A 16,850-nucleotide genomic window follows, 5' to 3' on the forward strand; every position below is an offset into this window, starting at 1 on the left:
TTCTCTGTCAGGCCGTGAAACAGAATAATGATTGTATATTTTACTGTAGCGTCAGAAGGTTAGTGATGAGGTACTGGAGCAAAAAGAGCAGATTTGGTCCTCTTTGTTTTGAAAACTTTCTATGGAAGATCAAACCCCTCATTTATTTTCTTTCCTCTGAAGGTAAACGTCCAGGTTCACATGGTTCACTGGTGCTCTTAGCTTAAAGAAAACACATCACTGTGAATTATCCCAGCACTTGCTGATGTCACTATTGTCTCACTACAGAGGTTTGGGGGACCACCTCATGTGCATTCCTCAGAGGCCCTCTGACAGGTGATCTATGTACGTGGCAGCGTGCTCCATAACCCTTTATTTGTGTCATAACCACAAGCCTCTCTGTGTGTCACAGTCATAGATTTAGAAAGCTGTGTCCACACTCAGGAGGCGGTGCTGGTGAGTGTCGCTGTGTCGGACAGCACCTGTCTCTGTGTCCCCAACTCCTGTAGCCATGGATTTAATCCTCCTGCCACAATAAACACAGGGAACTTTTGTTGCTTCAGCACTTCTACATTAAAAATTAGCTTATTTTTGTAAGCATGACACAAATAAGCTTGATGTTCCCCCAAAATGAAGATTATATTATTATTATACTGTGCAGCTCTTAACCAGCTGAGCAGCTCTGTTTGGGATTCTTCCCAGAAAGCTTCATAAACACGAAAACTCCTGTGCCGTCCCTCTCTCTCCGTGTCTGTGTGCATCCCACGCTCTGACCCATCCCGTGCGCCGCGTCCTCGCCTCCCGCCAGGACTTCTGTTTCTATGCGTCAACTCGCCAGAGCACAGAGGGCTTTCCATCATCGTGAGCTCTTACAGAACAAATGCAAACATCGACGGGCGCTTGTTTGGGATGTCTATGCTGAGTTTTGGAGTTCAGCGAACCTCATCATCACTCTGATGTTCTTCACTTCTTCTGCGCGCTCCACCCCTGCCTGCCGGAGCGGAGGAGCGCAGGACCACAGAGACGCACAAGGAGGGGGGGAGCGAGCTGATGACAGCGGCTGTGGCGAGGCTGAGTCTGCCAATTAAAACTAGAAGGGAAACAGCCAACTTATAATGAACGGATTGTGGGAACTGAGGTTGGTTTAGATAACATGGATCCACTGCATGAGCGCTGCCCTCGCTTGTTCTGTGGTGCTGTTTAAAGCCATTTCGTGCTGTCATTCGTCCAAAGTGATGGCAGCTCGTTAGCAGCTTACTTTAACAGCTTTCTTGGAGTCGGTGTGTGTGTCATTACTTTTCTACACCCCGCTGATTAGGCGACTTCTTACACCTGACTGCTAACAATGATCGCTGAAGGTCACGTTTCAGCGCGACGCACTTATCCAACTATTGTGCATCTCGTCTTCTGCCACCGTGACTTGATTTACAGATAACTTTTGAATCTGTACCAACCGAACAGAGACTTTAGAAGTCAGGGATGACGTTTAAGTCTGACTACTTTTAGTCCACTTTAAAGCTTCAAAGACGAATCGGACTATGACTTGGCCAAAACTTTACGCTGCGCTCCTGCGGTCGATCCAGTGAAAAGTGTCAAATCATTAGTTTAACCGTGATGTTAGGAAGTCCATCAAACAACGGCGGCATCAGAATGCTGGTGCCCCCTGCTCCAAACGACGACCGGCGCGTAGAGTTTGTGGCTCTCACCGCCGTCCACACGGAAAGAAGCGAGCCATCCACCCCGGAACGCGGACACCCTTCTCACCGCACGGGTCTGCTGGGCACCCCGCTACCCGAACCGCCCGGACCCCGGGCCAACCACTCCGCTTCAAGCAAGCGCTACAGGAAGTTGCAAAATTGTCTCTACAACGTGCTGGAAAGACCAAGAGGATGGGCGTTCATCTACCATGCATTCATGTAAGTCATCATTGTGGCATTTCGACAGTTTATTTTCTGAAAACAACTTTTTAAAAAGTCTAAAGTTACAGAACTTCACACACTATGAGAAAGATGTAAAAACCCCAGCAGCAGCTATTGAATTGATGATTTTCCAATTAACCAGCAAAGTTGCTTATGTGGCAATGATCTCGGTTACATGCCATACATCATCTCAACACGGGGCCTTCTGTTCAATTTCCCCCATGGCTCTGTCTAATTAAATGATCAGGAGGACATTTAATTTGTCCAAATTTCCAGGGGAGGCAGTTTTCATTTTTCAATCAAAGTCCATTTTGACAACATTTTGATGACTGTTGGTTGTCACTCTACTGAAAGTTTGTGTTTGAATTATCCAGTGTCAGACTAAACATGTTGCATAACAACTCTAATTTGCTTTGTTATCCAGAGAAAAGCTTAATCTCACCCACATGCATCAAACATATGCACAGGACCTTAAACTAAAGCAGCCCTGCTGCTGCAGAAAGTATACAGTCAGGACTTTAAAGTGCTGAATGTATCCACCATGTAAACAATGGGGAAGTATGAGGTCACTGCTGGTGGCCCCTGTTCCCCTCTGAGGCTAAAACATTAGGTAATAAATGAACTGTGTTGAATTTGTACCCGTTTCATCTCTAAATGTAACCTTGTTAATAACCTAAGTGGGTCTAAGTATCCATTTAAAAGTTAAAGTTCACTCTGTATATTTACTCCTGCTGAAGTGTGTCAGTATATTTCAGTCTCTTTTTTACATGAAGCCAGGACAGTTGTGCACCAGCAGCTGTCTTCCAGCTGTGCCTTGTGGACGGAGCGTTAACTGTGAGGGAGCTCCTTGGATCGGGTCGTGCTTTCTGTGTCGTTGTTTAGACAAGTACAGCTGTCTGCCTGCCAATGCCATCATGTGTTTATAACCGAGGGAAATCCTCCACTGAAGAGCCACGGCTATCATATACTGACAGTACATTAGTGCGAGCCTGATGGCAAATGTTAGTTTCACTTAGCCCTGTTTCACTTCTCTATAGTTGTTTCTTGCTTTTTTCATTCCCACGAGACGTGTCTTTGCAGCACAAAGAGGGCTACATGCTTCCACCCAGTGTGTCTCTCATTAGGAACGATGGCCTTTACAGGGTAGCTGCTGGTGACATTCTCCCTGACATTACTGCGTGTCGGAGTGGATAGAAGCTATGCCATTGTTGTTACTTCTTGGTTAGGGTGGCAGAGCTTGCTCCTGGAGGTGCCCAGATCATGTTTCAGATGCCACGGCCTCTGACTGATTTTGGAAGAGAGCCGCTCCTGTGACAGATTTGTTTTATGTTGCTGTCTGCACCATAAACTATACGAGATGCACGTATGTCTACTTGAGTGCAACATCCCCCCTGATACTCTGTCACTTTTAGCTGTGTATTTGACGTGATTAATTACATATGTGTTGCACACCAGCTTGAGAATTGTACCCTGTGTGAGGGGAAACGTTCAGCCTACAATGAAGCCCAATTAAAGCGGCATTGATCTGTTGTAATTAAACTGAGCTGTAGTGCCGTGTAGAGTGCTGTGCTAACTTCCCTTGATCCTTTAATTAGTTGTGCATTGTAACGAGGGACCCTGGAACAGATGCGCTGCTTCTGGAGGGGCTCTCAGTGCAGGTAGGAGCGGGCTGAAGTAGCTCTCCACTGTAACTCAATGGTTCTGTCACAGCTGCACACATGATGCGTCCGCATAGAGACAACTTTAACATCATTTCCAACATTTTGTCTTGCATGTGAACATCTGTATCTCCTTCTCACTTCCCGCTCCTGCTAGTGTAACAGCTGTATGCTAATTCAGAACTGGCACCTCTCCTCTTCTGGCGCTCACTATATCTAAAAGCTTTATTGTCTGCTCTACCAAGAAAGGAGGGGCAAAAAGAAAGGGACTTGTAAAACCAGAGACAGAAGTGTTCCAGGAAGGTTTTGTAAAAACATCCCACTACTAAGAATTCTTCTGCTCACAGTCCTTGCCTTCCAGGTTGCTTAGACGACATGGCAGGCACACACAGTCACAAAGACTGTGGTTCAGATGGGGTGTGGAGCGTTTAAAATGTTAAGTGCCACATGTCATGTAATGGTCCCTTCACTGACTCACTGTAAAACTCCAAGACCTCTTTAACACCTTTGAATGCCATCTTTTGTTTCACCTGCAGTAAAGCTACTGTGTCAGTAGGAGGGTTGTTCTGCTTGTCTGAGCCAGTTAAATCCATCCTAACACAGAGGCCAGGGTTTATGTTTAGACACGCACCTCTTTGTGTGTTACTATAGATCAGTCTGTTCCATATATAAGATGTGCCAAAATAATCCGAATTTTTAAGATGACTTTTTAAAATCGTTGTTTATTAATAGACATATTGTATAATCTGTGTGTGTGTGTGTGTTTACCCTATGGGCTTGGCAGATGACCAACAACATTCAGAAGGATCAGTTGCAGTGTTTCCCCTCACCTTTGGCCTCTCACCCGTTTCCACTGTAGGCAGAGCCGCATATAGACTTCACATGAGGCCATGTGTTTTGCCCATTTTAATTCATCACAGCAGGAGGTCTTTTAGGGTCGAGGAACTCCAATGTAAAATTAGGTTACCAGCCTCCGATCAGGGTCGCACTGCCTCCTGCCAAGTAATACCCAGATGACACGGCTTGTCATGATCTTGGTTTTGGCTACAAACGCAGCAATCCACTGGATCTCAGCCTGAATATACAGTAAGAGTGCACGACAGGAAAAAGAAGGCAAGACTGAGCACTGGCCCGGCCATAGTGATTGATTAGTTCATAGGAGGATGAAAATATACTGGTCATGTATTATTGATGTTCTGTAGAAGAGGAGCAAGGATGTGAAGCAAAGTTATAACATGGAGGTTTTAGATATGAACATGTGCAGTATCACAGATACAAGTGGAAAATGGAGTAAAGTTTTTATCAGTAAATCATAATCAAAGGACAACTCCATGAATTTAACACATTAGTCCACTCCTCATGAGGAGTCCTACACAGCCTGTGGAAACAGCTGTATAATGTCTCTCGTGGCCCTGGGGGGAAAAAACTTTGATAATGTCAAAGGGATGCCTCAGCGGTCATCTGCGGGACAAAACAAAATCTTAATACAAAAACAGGATACACTTTGGAAAAAAGGTCATGGTTTGGATTTAACAACTGTAACCACATGGTTGAAAGAAACCAGTGTTAACGGGTGTGAGAAAATCTGAAACAAAGAAGAGCTGACCCGTCTTTTTAACCTATTCTTACTCCTTCACAAACCTCATCTGACTTTGTTACATAAATACTTGCAGGCTTTCTTTTTGTGAACTTTCTTAGAGCCACCTGACTACTGCCACCTGCTGGTTTGGAGTTTTTGTTCTCCCACATGTCTCCCACAGTATTTTTTCTATGATGTCTTTTAAAGAAGTCTTTTAAAGATCTCCACAAGCATACCTTACTTATGAATAGTAGCTTAAAGTCACAATATGCACACATAAACACTATCCAGTCATCTGAAAGCAGTAGCTTGATACATTTCCAGTGTAAGCTTGTCCTGTCAGATCAATCTGCCAGATAGACCGTTCAGTCTCAGTGTGAGGGAAACCCTTCTCTTTAACCTTTTATGGCACAAGCCCCACAGATGGTGTGTGTTTATGACAGATTGAGCCCAAAGAAACATTAGTTATAGATGTTGAACGAGATACCGACAACAAGACGTGCAGCCTAATGCTCTCTACAACATCCTCACTCATGGTCTATGACTCTAGTTGATTCTTCTCCCAGCTTTTCTGTTGTACACACACACAAGCTTCCTTTAAATGTGAATTGCCTTTCTGACATGATTAAATTAATTTAGCTCAGACAGCTTGTTGATTAACTGGGTTACCTCTGTCTGTTTACGCTCACAGTGTTTTTCTTCCTTCTCAACCCAGTTTGAGTCGGCTAATCTGCTTCTTCTGGAAACAGTCTGGTCTGCTTTTTCCAGGTTTTCAACCACGCGACACAAAATCCAGTAAAACCGCCACCCTCCAAAAAAACCACTGACGCATCAGGTGTAAAACCTTTCTTTATTATTAATAGTTTGAGTAATGTCAGAAAATAGCTTTTTGTTTTGTTGTTTGTTTTTTTAGTCAGCACACAAATGTGTTTTTATTGATGACTAAGTAAGACAGAGGAGGGAGGAGAGGGGGAGTGCCGCTGTGGGAAGGCACTCTGCACTTTGTGTGGGGTTTTTAACCTGCTAAGAACTGCAGACTGGATGCTTGTTGTTCATTTAGCACTGCTGTGTTTTTTTAATCTGTTCACCTCAGCAGGTTGTGTTAATTCTGCTCCATTAAGAATACTTTCTTCTTTCATCCTTTCTCTGCTTCATTATTCCTTCCTTCCACTTCCTCTGAGTGAGAATATCATCTCTGATTTCATATACTGTCCTGTCTAATTGATGTCCCCTCCCTCACTTGATGTCACCTTCCTCCTCCTCATTACTTATATAGAGGAAGAATACATACATTCACACGATAGCCTGTCAAATAATTAGATCTTAAACACTCAGTTATTTCATGTTTTAGCTTTTCAAAATGCTTTTTTTGTCATAAAATAGTAAATTCAATAAATATTGTCTTTGGCTTCTTTGTAAAATGATGATTTTTCACTATTTTTAACATAAAAACATCACGACTCTAACAAAAAGATGACATGAAAATGACAGGATAGTTACAGGAAAAACTGTGAATGTTGTAGACTGAGAACGATGTATGTCATCAGTGATGTTTGTCATTTTCTTTAATTTAACTGAACTTGGATAATACATTTGTTGGCAACATGCCGCAGTGTGTCGGAAGTTCCCATGTGGCTGTCTTGACGTCTGTTTTCAATGGTCTGCCGCCTTCTCCCTCAGCTGTTTTAAACGTCTTGGCTGCCCTGTGGATTTATTTTTCCGTGGAGCAGCTTGCATGCCCACTTACTCCGGAGTGTGACCGAGGACAAGCAGAGTGAGGAGGAAGGAGCAGGAGGAGAGAGAGCTTGGTTTTAGTTGTAAAGGATCCCATTTTCACTATTGATCCTGTTGGAAAATTCTCTTTCTGCTTGTCCCCTACTACAAAATCCAGAGATACAATGTCTTCCTCAAGGACATGTCAGTGGGGTAAATGCTTGATAATAATAATGGCTTGGATATTATATCATTGTTGTCTAATACAGTAGATTAAAAAGCAAAGAAAACATCCTTGTTTTGGAAACGTGTCATCGTCAGATCGTCCTTCAAAAGGAAGAAAGGGCTTGTAGCAGGACGCGTGACTGGTGTGTATACAGAGAGGAAGGAGAATAGGACTGAGTTGGAGAGAAGGGAGAGTCGAGGTTAGTCACTGTATTAATTTCTCCTTTCGGGGCAAAATGTGTCTCCCTGGGGAGGGGACTGTCTGTCCTGGGATGGCCAACCAGGAATCAGGTTTCCCCCAATATCCAGCCCAGCTCCCTGTGCTCACTTTCACCAGGAATAGGACACACACACAGCATTATCATCAGGGGTAAAGCAAACTACTGTTGTTTATTTACTTGACAGTGCAGAACACATAAAAAGCTGAAGGTGAAATTCAGTACACATGAACAAACACCACAGAGACCTTGAGCCCCAGACAATGATTTAGTTATTTTCCTGCAGATATGTGTCAGTAGGGGGTGTTGACACCCCCTAATCTGCTGTAATCTGTGTTTATGTAATGTTATTGTCGCCGGAGTGGGCCAGAAATACTGTGGCATTTGGCCCAGAGTTTCTAAGGGAAACGCCAAGAGTTTATTTTGAGTAGTCCACACCTTCTAAATACTCCAGATGTGCTTTCACAGCCAGAGACAGTCTCCCAGTGCCCATCTACTGTATATCTTACATCCCCTGTCTCTCTGCATTGTACTGTAGCATCAGTAATTTCTGCACAAGTGGTGAGTCTGCAAACAGACCACAGCGAATATTGACAAATTGTTGTGTCATTTTATTTCAGCCATTATTAAAAACAAAATGCTGTGGATAGGGCATTTTTGTGATGTATCCCCCTGTGTTCATCACACTGTCCAAACCTCTTTCTGTAGCTGCTGACAGATCTTACACAGGAACTTTATAGTTAAGGAAGGATATTAGTTATCTGACTTTATTTTGACTGGAAACAAGCTGTGAATGCTGTTCTGTAACATCAGCTGCACCCTTTGTTTCTATTAAACTGTGTTTGTATACAAGGCCAGAGAACAGTCACCTCTTGTCCGACTGCCATCTGCTCACCATGGGATGTGTTCATGAAGGTGCGAGTCAGTGTGGTGTTCAGACTGCTTAGGAAGCAGGGTCTGTGTGTCGCCAGCAGCTGCGAAGACTATAAGGCAAGTAGAAAATAAATCAATAGTGTTAGCCATTATCTTTTAGCAGCACACTTAAGGTTTGACCCTAATGGGCGGCTGCACTAGCACGCCGCTGATCATCAACAGATGCTGAATAATGTGGAAACTAACTCTGTAGATAACCTCAGATGAGAAATTAACATGTTAGTTTAAACATATTGTGGTGTTTTATTTGCTGGTTTAAATGTCATAAACACAGAGGTGTTCAAGGATAGGTGATGACAGTTTGAAAGGCAAGATTTCAGGTAGTCATGCGGGGCTCTTAATACAACAAGAAATGCAGTTAAATAGTGTTTAAGTTTGAAGAAGTGCATTCAAATGTAAATGTGAGTAAGCTTAGGTGTATCATTAACAGGGTGTAGTGGTCCGACCACCTGACATGCTTCTTAGTGTAACTCTATGTCTTATGTATTTGTTCTTTGAATGTTAGGGTGTGCATTTATAAGTAACTTGCCATGAAAAGAAAATAAGATATTGAATATTGCTTTCACGTGAGTAGAGATCATTTCAAGATCATTCAGGGTGTACGGCCCTGCATAGGTGGGCCAGTCTCATTGATGCAGTTGCGTCCAGCCTCAAACAGCCCCTGCATTTCAGTGTGCCTCTCTGGCTGTTGGTGTTAGATTTTATTCTCCATCCTCGTGTTTGTAACTTTACCCCACCTGTCACGTGACCGCAGTCGATAAAATGTAGTTTTCAGGAGCAGGAGGCTGCATGACTGTGCAGGCAAACCTGATGTGTACAGATTTTAGTATACTTTTTGTCACAAGCTGCTGTATCCCTGCCTCTCTTTGTCTCTCTGTCATTGTGTCTGCTCTCTTTATCCCGGGATAGCCCATGTCTCTGCATCTTTCTCCCGTGTTGTCCCTGCCTGGCTGCACCGCGTACATGGCCCAGCTTAAGTGTTGTTAAGATCATTTTAATTTATAATGGCAGCCACTATAAACATGTGAGGAAGCAGCACCATGGCGACGGCGCTCAAACAAAATCACAATATGGGACAGTATTTATAAGGTCTGCTGCCCATGCAGAGAGCCCTGTGCAGCGTGTGTGTGTGTGTTGCTGCTAATGTGGCTGTATTTTGATCTGCAAGATACATGTGCATCCATGCGTGTAGAGTTACGGAGATTGTGTGCTTGTGTATATGTAGAGTATGTATATAAATTGCTGGCCAGTGTCATTGTGGGCAGAGCATAAGCAGTAAACAAATGTTAACGAGGAAGCTGTAATTACACGAGCTGCCTGTCTTTTTAGTAAAATTGTTTTTTCCTGTGCACAGCCATCTCACGCTCTAGAATGTCTTACTTGCAACTGGTTGCTGTGTAATGTTTTCTATTTCTGTGTAACTTTTTCAGTTCCTGTTGCTTCTTTCACCAGAGTGTTGTGCTTTCTCTTTGTATTCTGTGCCTCTTTGTACTGTTTCTTTCTGTTCTTACCCCCTCTCCTGTGTGAAGCGATTTCACGTCAACACGTGTGTATACAGAGAGAAGGCGATGTTGCAAATTTGTCCAAAAGCTTCATGTTCTGCTGCTGCTCTGGCTGCTCTGTTGTAACAACAGCGATAGGATATAATAAACAGTTATTGATGATGAAAACATCGGTCTTTGTCAAAACATGTGGAACATGGAAAGCATAGCAAAGTATGAAATACAAGGATAATCATAAACCTGCCACATCAAACTGTCCTCATTTTTGTATGTTATAATGTCACAGATTTTTTTTCATTGCATTAAAAAAACACAGCTCCCAAACGCACACTAAATCTCTCCTTACATGCTGGTAGACATCTTCACCCTGTAGCTGTGTGTGTGTGTGTACGAGTGTGTGTGTGGACCCTCTGGTCTTCTCTTGGCCCTGAGATTAAAGCAATGTCAGCAAGTGTGTGATGAGACCTCACAGACGATACCTCTCTCTTTTCCATTCTGGCTCTCCTTGTCTCGCTGTCTCTCGTCTGTCCAATCCATTATTCAGCCACCTCTTTCTGTCTCTTATCCTCTTTTTTCATGATCTATCTATCTCTGTCTGGCTGATATTAACTCATTGAGGTCATTGCTGCTCTTCCCACCACTGCTCCTATCAGAATATATATTACTGTACTATTCTCTTCCTCTCATTACTCTCTTGCACACTCCATCGATCATTGTGATGTCCAAGAAGTATCGCAGAGTGGACATCACTGAGGGCAGTCATACCAGGTTTATCCATCTACAACAAGCTGCTCTGCCCTTTTCTTGGCTGCCATGGTGACAGGCCAGCCCGGCTGAAATATTTTACATGCACTTCATTCATTCACATGACCCCTGTAGGACACATAGCTGTGTGAACAGCAAAGACAAAATAACAAGAAGATGTTAGACGTCTGAGCAGTGAGGCAGGCTAGACGTAGGATGGGATTCAGTACAGGGATGAATAATTCAGAACACTGTTATCATCTTGAGCTCAGCCGATCTTCCACTCGCTGCCCTATCACATAATTGGTTGTAATGAGTTAAAGAGGGGAGCAGGTGTGGTTAAGAGGGCCAAAGTGGTACACTCTGATCCTGGCTCTGCTTCAGCTACACTACAATGTAGAGGAGAAGGAAGACCGATCAGAGGGTTCCACTGTACAACTACAAATTTCTGACAGTCGTACCAAATGAAAACAATACTATGAAAAGTAGAACACACCACAGTGTACACTGTCAGATGCTTACAACTCCAAATTTAGGAAACAAGAAGGCCTGTTTGAGGCATAGAAAAGGTGCTTCCTGTGCCTGCTGTAATAATTCTATGAACAAGTTAAAGTAACAGTTATGTTGAAACTGTACATGAGGAGCGGTGCTCTTTGTCCTACAAAGACTGCATCCTACATTAGCTGTGCTCTTTTACCCACTGTGATAGGTTGTCATGTTGCTCAAGAAGAGAGAATTAAAAAACCAGCACTATGTTAAATTCTCAGTTTTTGGTGAGGTGTTTGTGGTAGGTGGTGTTTCCCGGGAAGCAGTTGTTGTGGAAAAGGGCAAAGCATTGTGGTATGTTTACGAGGACGGTGGCTTCACTGCGGGGCTCTGGACTCTGTCTTAAAATTACACAACATAAAGACAGTCACATAAAGATGCACAGAGGCAGAGAAGGCAACATGACAGCAAGCGATAGCAGTGCTGACACTGAGGAGTAACACAGTGCAGCCCCTCTGTGTGTTGTGACCCGGGTATTACCATGTTATCTTAACAGCAGCACAGATAATGATAGCAAAGACGGATTCTCTTTCCTCATCACAGAACTCAGGGTCATGGTGTTGCTGCCATGGTAACCACCTGACAACATACTGCTGCCAAGATTCTTGTGTTGGCTTTTCTATTGCGATAATATTTGTAATGTTCTCTAAATGTCCTCAAGCCAAGGTATTAGTTATGGTGGCCTAACTATTGTGTCCTTTGTAAATCCTGTCAGCTCTTCCTCGAAATCCGCTGACCACCAGGGTTGTGTGTGACCTCTGCTCACTTTCTCACACCCCATGCCTGAAACTGTTAGGTCAATCCCATTACTCTAAAGTTCAAATGTTACAGTCGCCGCTTTCTTTTTGTTGTTTCTCAATCCTCTAGTGCTGCCCCTGACCCTTGGTAATCCATCACTAGAGATCCCTGCTGCCATGGTTACAAGATTAGACCTGTCACAGAGTAATGATGATCGGCCTGAAATTCAGTCATAGCCATGGTCAAGGAGGAGGGGGGTAGCTGCAGAGCAGGGAGTACATTTTAGGGGGGGGTGGTACTTAAAAAAAAAATAATAAAAAAAAATAAATAAAAAGTTACACGATTGTTTGCCGGCTTGTACTTGTTCATGTTTGTTGCAAAGTTTTGGAGTTCTCCAGAGCACAAAGCAGGAAGTCCCTCTTTCCATATCAACAAACAGCCTTCCCCAACCTCCAGCCTTGCTGATACAAGCGGTGTGAAGGTTGAGCTAATGTTGGCGAAATGTCAGCATTATACAAGCCACACTGGTGTGTGAAGTGGCTTCTCGTATTCACCTAAGCGTTCGTAGGCTCTGTGCTAATTGGCTAGCTCCTGGTAACAATACCACAGTTAAATGTCAGAGCCCTCTCAGCAGTTTGTCCCCATCCTCGGCGCATCTCCCACTTCTGTATAGTACACTTCACTGACGACAACTCCATAAGCAGCAAAGAGCAAGGATTGGAAAAAAAAGAAAAAGCAGCAGAGACAATGGAGCCCAGAGAAAGGTTGTGTGTGTGCGCTTATGCCTGATTATCAGCCCATTCAGGTTTTTATGATGGCCACCATTTTTCCAGCTTGGTGCACAGCTGATGTCAATGTGGATATAAAAATGGCAGTTTCAATTTTTTTGCACATAAATCTTCTATTATATATGTGAACAACTTCACACTGAAGTGTTGTGATGTTGTAAAAAAAAAAAAAATCTTGTGATTTCTCATCAGGTCAATCCATGGACCATGCACACACACTATGCTGTGCTGTCTCCATGAAAGCATGTCATGAACTTATCCTCCCTCTGTGGTTATACTTTAATTTCACTCCATTTACTGGTTAAAAGTGTGACCACGCAGGACATAATTCTTCTGTGTGTTATCATCTGTGCTGCATATTTGCACAGTCGTGTCACAGCGGCACAGTGTCACAAACACCCCTCTATATGAGTATTAATATACATTTATGGGAAGATATAAGTGGATTTGCCTGCACAGATACACAATTGGAGAATAAATGCTTTGCATTAAAGCACATTTAAATGCTTCTGAATTATAAATCAATTTGCTTAATGAATCAGCAGATAATTAGAAGAGAGCTTCTCATGAGGAAAATTATTGCACAAAATAGCAGCAACGCCTTCAGTTAAAAGGCAAAAGCGATTGGTAATTTTCACTGCATTCCTCTGTCCTATCACAAGCCTACTTTTTGTCTACACAAATGAAAGATGATTTCAACTTTCTCTTTGTACTTATGAACTGATTTGATACATTCCAAGATAACTGTTGCTTGTTTTAATACGTTTCCAACGTGTAAACCTGCAGTCAAGGTCAGCACTGCTACTGAAAACACAAAGGTTTTGTATTTAGTGTCTTTTTTTCTGCATACCAAGACAAAACAGTGATTACGGTTTAAATCTAGTTTTGACCACTTAGCAGATGGGTGATCACAGCTTCTCAGCCAACAGTTTTGCCGTCGTCAGGCTGCACACTGGCATATACAAACATACTGCAAAATATATCATAATAAAAACATCTAATTTCAGTGTAATGGGACTTTAAAGGTAAAATTGTGCTGAGTGGATAGATGGCGTGGTTACAGAAATTAATTTTAAATTAAATTAAATTGAGGTAGAATTCCAGGTCCAAATTTTTTGTTTGTTTGTTAAAACCATGTTTTTAAGTAGTTAGGAGCTTATTAAGTTTACACTGTGATGTGTTAGCATTTAGAAATCGAACTCTAAATTAGTGGAAACAATTAGAAAATATAATCATTAAAATATTGTAAATGTCACTTGAAAATTTCACATAATTGATCCTTGTGTTCTGAGGAAAAGTCACTGAAAATGCTTTTTTTATTGGTTTATTACACCAGATTAAATTACTCATATTCAGGCATGTGGTTAAAAGAATAGCACTACTTTACTTCTCAGACCTTTTCACAGCTTTTTTTCTTAAAAGTCATATCGTTGTGTGCAGGAACAGGTAGCTTCTGCGTCACAGTGAAGGAAAGCAGCCTTCTGTTTACCCGACAAATGAAAAGTTTCATTCAATCAGAAGCAGGGAACAGAAGGTTCAATAGTAATGTAATGTGGATTTGGCTGTGTGTGTGTTGATAGTAGATACTTTTAAGGCTGCTGTGACTGAGAGTGACATTTACCAGCAGGGTAAATGTGTCAGTGTAATTGGCACTCTGTTTGAAATGCATCATCTGTGGACAGACGATGGCGCAGTGTGGCTGTTATGCGAGTGTACCATAACGTATGATTGCGCAGTTTTGGTCAGAGTGCAAGCACTTTATTTTAGTTGTGCGTGATGCCATCTGCCAAGGTTGCGCTGGACTCTTTCATTCATTACCACTCTCAAGATTTAAATAATAAATCTAGTCACGTAATATTCCCGAAGGTTGTGGCATTAAGCGCAAAACAAACACAATCCTCTTGTTTTTTACACAACACTCTCATGTCAAGTCCACCCCCCCCCCCCCACACACACACACACACTCCACCATCACCACCACCAACCCTTCCTGGTGCAGTACTACAGCGTCGGATTCTCTCAGTCAGCTCCTTTTCTCATGAAAAAGCACATTTCATCTCTTATTTGTTTGTGTGTTGGTTTTTTTTGTGTGTTTTTTGGTCCTGCCTTTAGAAAAGTTTTTTGTCCCAGAAGAAGGAGGGAGGAGAGGGAGGGGTACCTAAGAGGCCCAGACCTGAGCCTGATCGGAGCTGTGCTGCTCTTGTGCTTTGCAGCCTACCTGCGCACATTTTGCCTGCAGTTGCTATTTAAGGAGAGTGAAATGCTATTAATATCTTTCCACCGTTTCCACATTTCTCCGCTTGCTCCCTTCTCGTCCTCTGCTGATGACACTCTCCTCCTCCTCCTCCTCCTCACTCTGTGCTCCTTTTCCCTTTTTCCACCACCAAGGCTCAGGAGTCCCTGTTTGTCTGTTTGTGTTTACAATCTAAATAGTAAGCACTAGACATCTAAGGTGACATTTGACATGTGTTTACATGTGTTGTGTGTTATAACAGAACTTTCTTGGTGCATCGGTTTGAGCCGCTCTATATGTTTACCAGTGTATGTCCTGTGAAAGTGTCACTGCGGTGTATGTTCAATAACTGAACTGTGTGCTTGTTTGTGTTTGCAACACTGCAGCGTGAGCATAGATTATGGGCCAGTGTTGTCAGAGGCAGAAATCCATGTGCACATACATGTGTAGACACAGTGACGTGACCCTGTGCCCCTTTATGTTCAGAAGCTTCATCTTCCTCCTGCTCTGATGTGTGTGTTTCTCTTTTAACTTCTACTTGTTACTTTGCCAACCATCTGTCTTCACTTCACATCTTTCCTTCTCACTTTCATCATATCCTCTGCATCTTCCCTCTCAGTCTTCCTTACCACCCTCTCATCTCCCTCCTCTTCCTCCTCCTCTTCCTCCTCTGTTGTGTGTAACTGATAGCTTCTGTATCATACAGGGGTGATTCAATCAAAGCTGCATTTTTTCCACAATCCAGCTGTGTGTCTCTGTATGTACGCTGACTGGAGACATCACACATACACACAGTGTTACACATGTTTATTAGAACCATTTTTACCTCACTTTCTCGCTGGCCAGTCAAAGTAATGTGAGATTTCACTTATTTATGCTTACAGGAAAACACGGCAGTAAGAGCAGCTCACTGAGCTTCCATTAAAAGCAGTCTGGTTGCCGTACATTTATTTGTCGTCTGGCCCAGCAGCAGACCAGCAGCCCTCTGGTGCTTAACAGGACTAAGGCCAAACTGTATGCACTTTATATCTACAGAGTTGTAGTGTGTAACAGGTTACTTTGAGGTCAGCAGAAAGACACATAAATATGCAAAGGGTATGTGAATTTCTTTCTTAGTTTCTTCCTTCCTTTCTTTCTTTCTTCCTTCCTTCCTCCCTTCCTTCCTTCTTTCTTTCCACTGTGCTTGCATTTTTCTTGATTCTCCACAGTGTCCACGAGACAAATTACACTCTGTTGGATTTTGGGGAAAACTCAGATATTTTCTGTGTGTATAGCAGAGCATGCATTATGCTTTCTGCAGAATTCTAGTGCAATTACTGAAGCAGACAGCCTTACAATAAATGCACTGAGTTTCATATTATTTCAATCATTACCTGATGATGATTTATTTGAGTATATGTGTGTATATATATATATATATATATATGTATATATATATGTATATATATATATATATATATATATATATATATATATATATATATATGTATATGTATATATATATATATATATATATATATGTATATATGTATATATATATACATATATGTATATATATATATATATATATATATACATATATGTATATATATATGTATTTGTTTATTCATTGGGGACAGCAGGGCAGGGCGTCGTCTTGCCTGGTACTTCCAGGTACTTAAATGAGGAGCTGTAGCTGGACACTGACGACAAGAGGTGACCTAAAAAGTCAACAATCACACAGCATAACTTCACTTAAATCTTGTTTATTTCCCCCTTAAATTTATTTAAATTTATTTAATTTATTTACCTCTAAAAATTCATTTTTAGAGGTGGTTAAAATGACTGTATTTATGTAGCAATGCTTCCCTCTGTGGTCCTTAATGGTTCCCACCTTGTTGTTGTGTGAAAGGTATGGAGGTGGAAAATAAGGCACCTCTGCACCCACTTGTCCTTGTCCCAGAACCAGCCATGATGTCTTCTTGGTGCAGTCTGGGAGATGTTTTGAAGCTGGTCAGGGATAGTATTGTATTCCAGTAAATGGAGAGTTGTGTCTGCATTTTGCTGAAGCCAAGCTGTCGATCCAGCTACCTGTG

The 16,850-nt window shown here is 42.3% G+C and overlaps 1 protein-coding gene across 3 annotated transcripts in view; it reads left to right on the forward strand.

Annotated features, from left to right (window-relative positions):
* Positions 1 to 879: 879 nt before the first annotated feature.
* kcnq4 (potassium voltage-gated channel subfamily Q member 4) overlaps positions 880 to 16,850 on the forward strand; it is a 30,368-nt gene continuing 14,397 nt past the window's right edge. For all 3 annotated transcript variants that reach the window (XM_028399104.1, XM_028399105.1, XM_028399106.1), the window contains exon 1: positions 880 to 1,895. In XM_028399104.1, coding sequence (XP_028254905.1) covers positions 1,594 to 1,895 — 302 coding nt within the window. In that variant the 5' untranslated portion in view covers positions 880 to 1,593. The remainder of the gene's footprint in view (positions 1,896 to 16,850) is intronic.

The sequence above is a fragment of the Parambassis ranga genome, chromosome 2, assembly GCF_900634625.1.
Source record: "Parambassis ranga chromosome 2, fParRan2.1, whole genome shotgun sequence".
Taxonomy (NCBI): domain Eukaryota; kingdom Metazoa; phylum Chordata; class Actinopteri; family Ambassidae; genus Parambassis; species Parambassis ranga.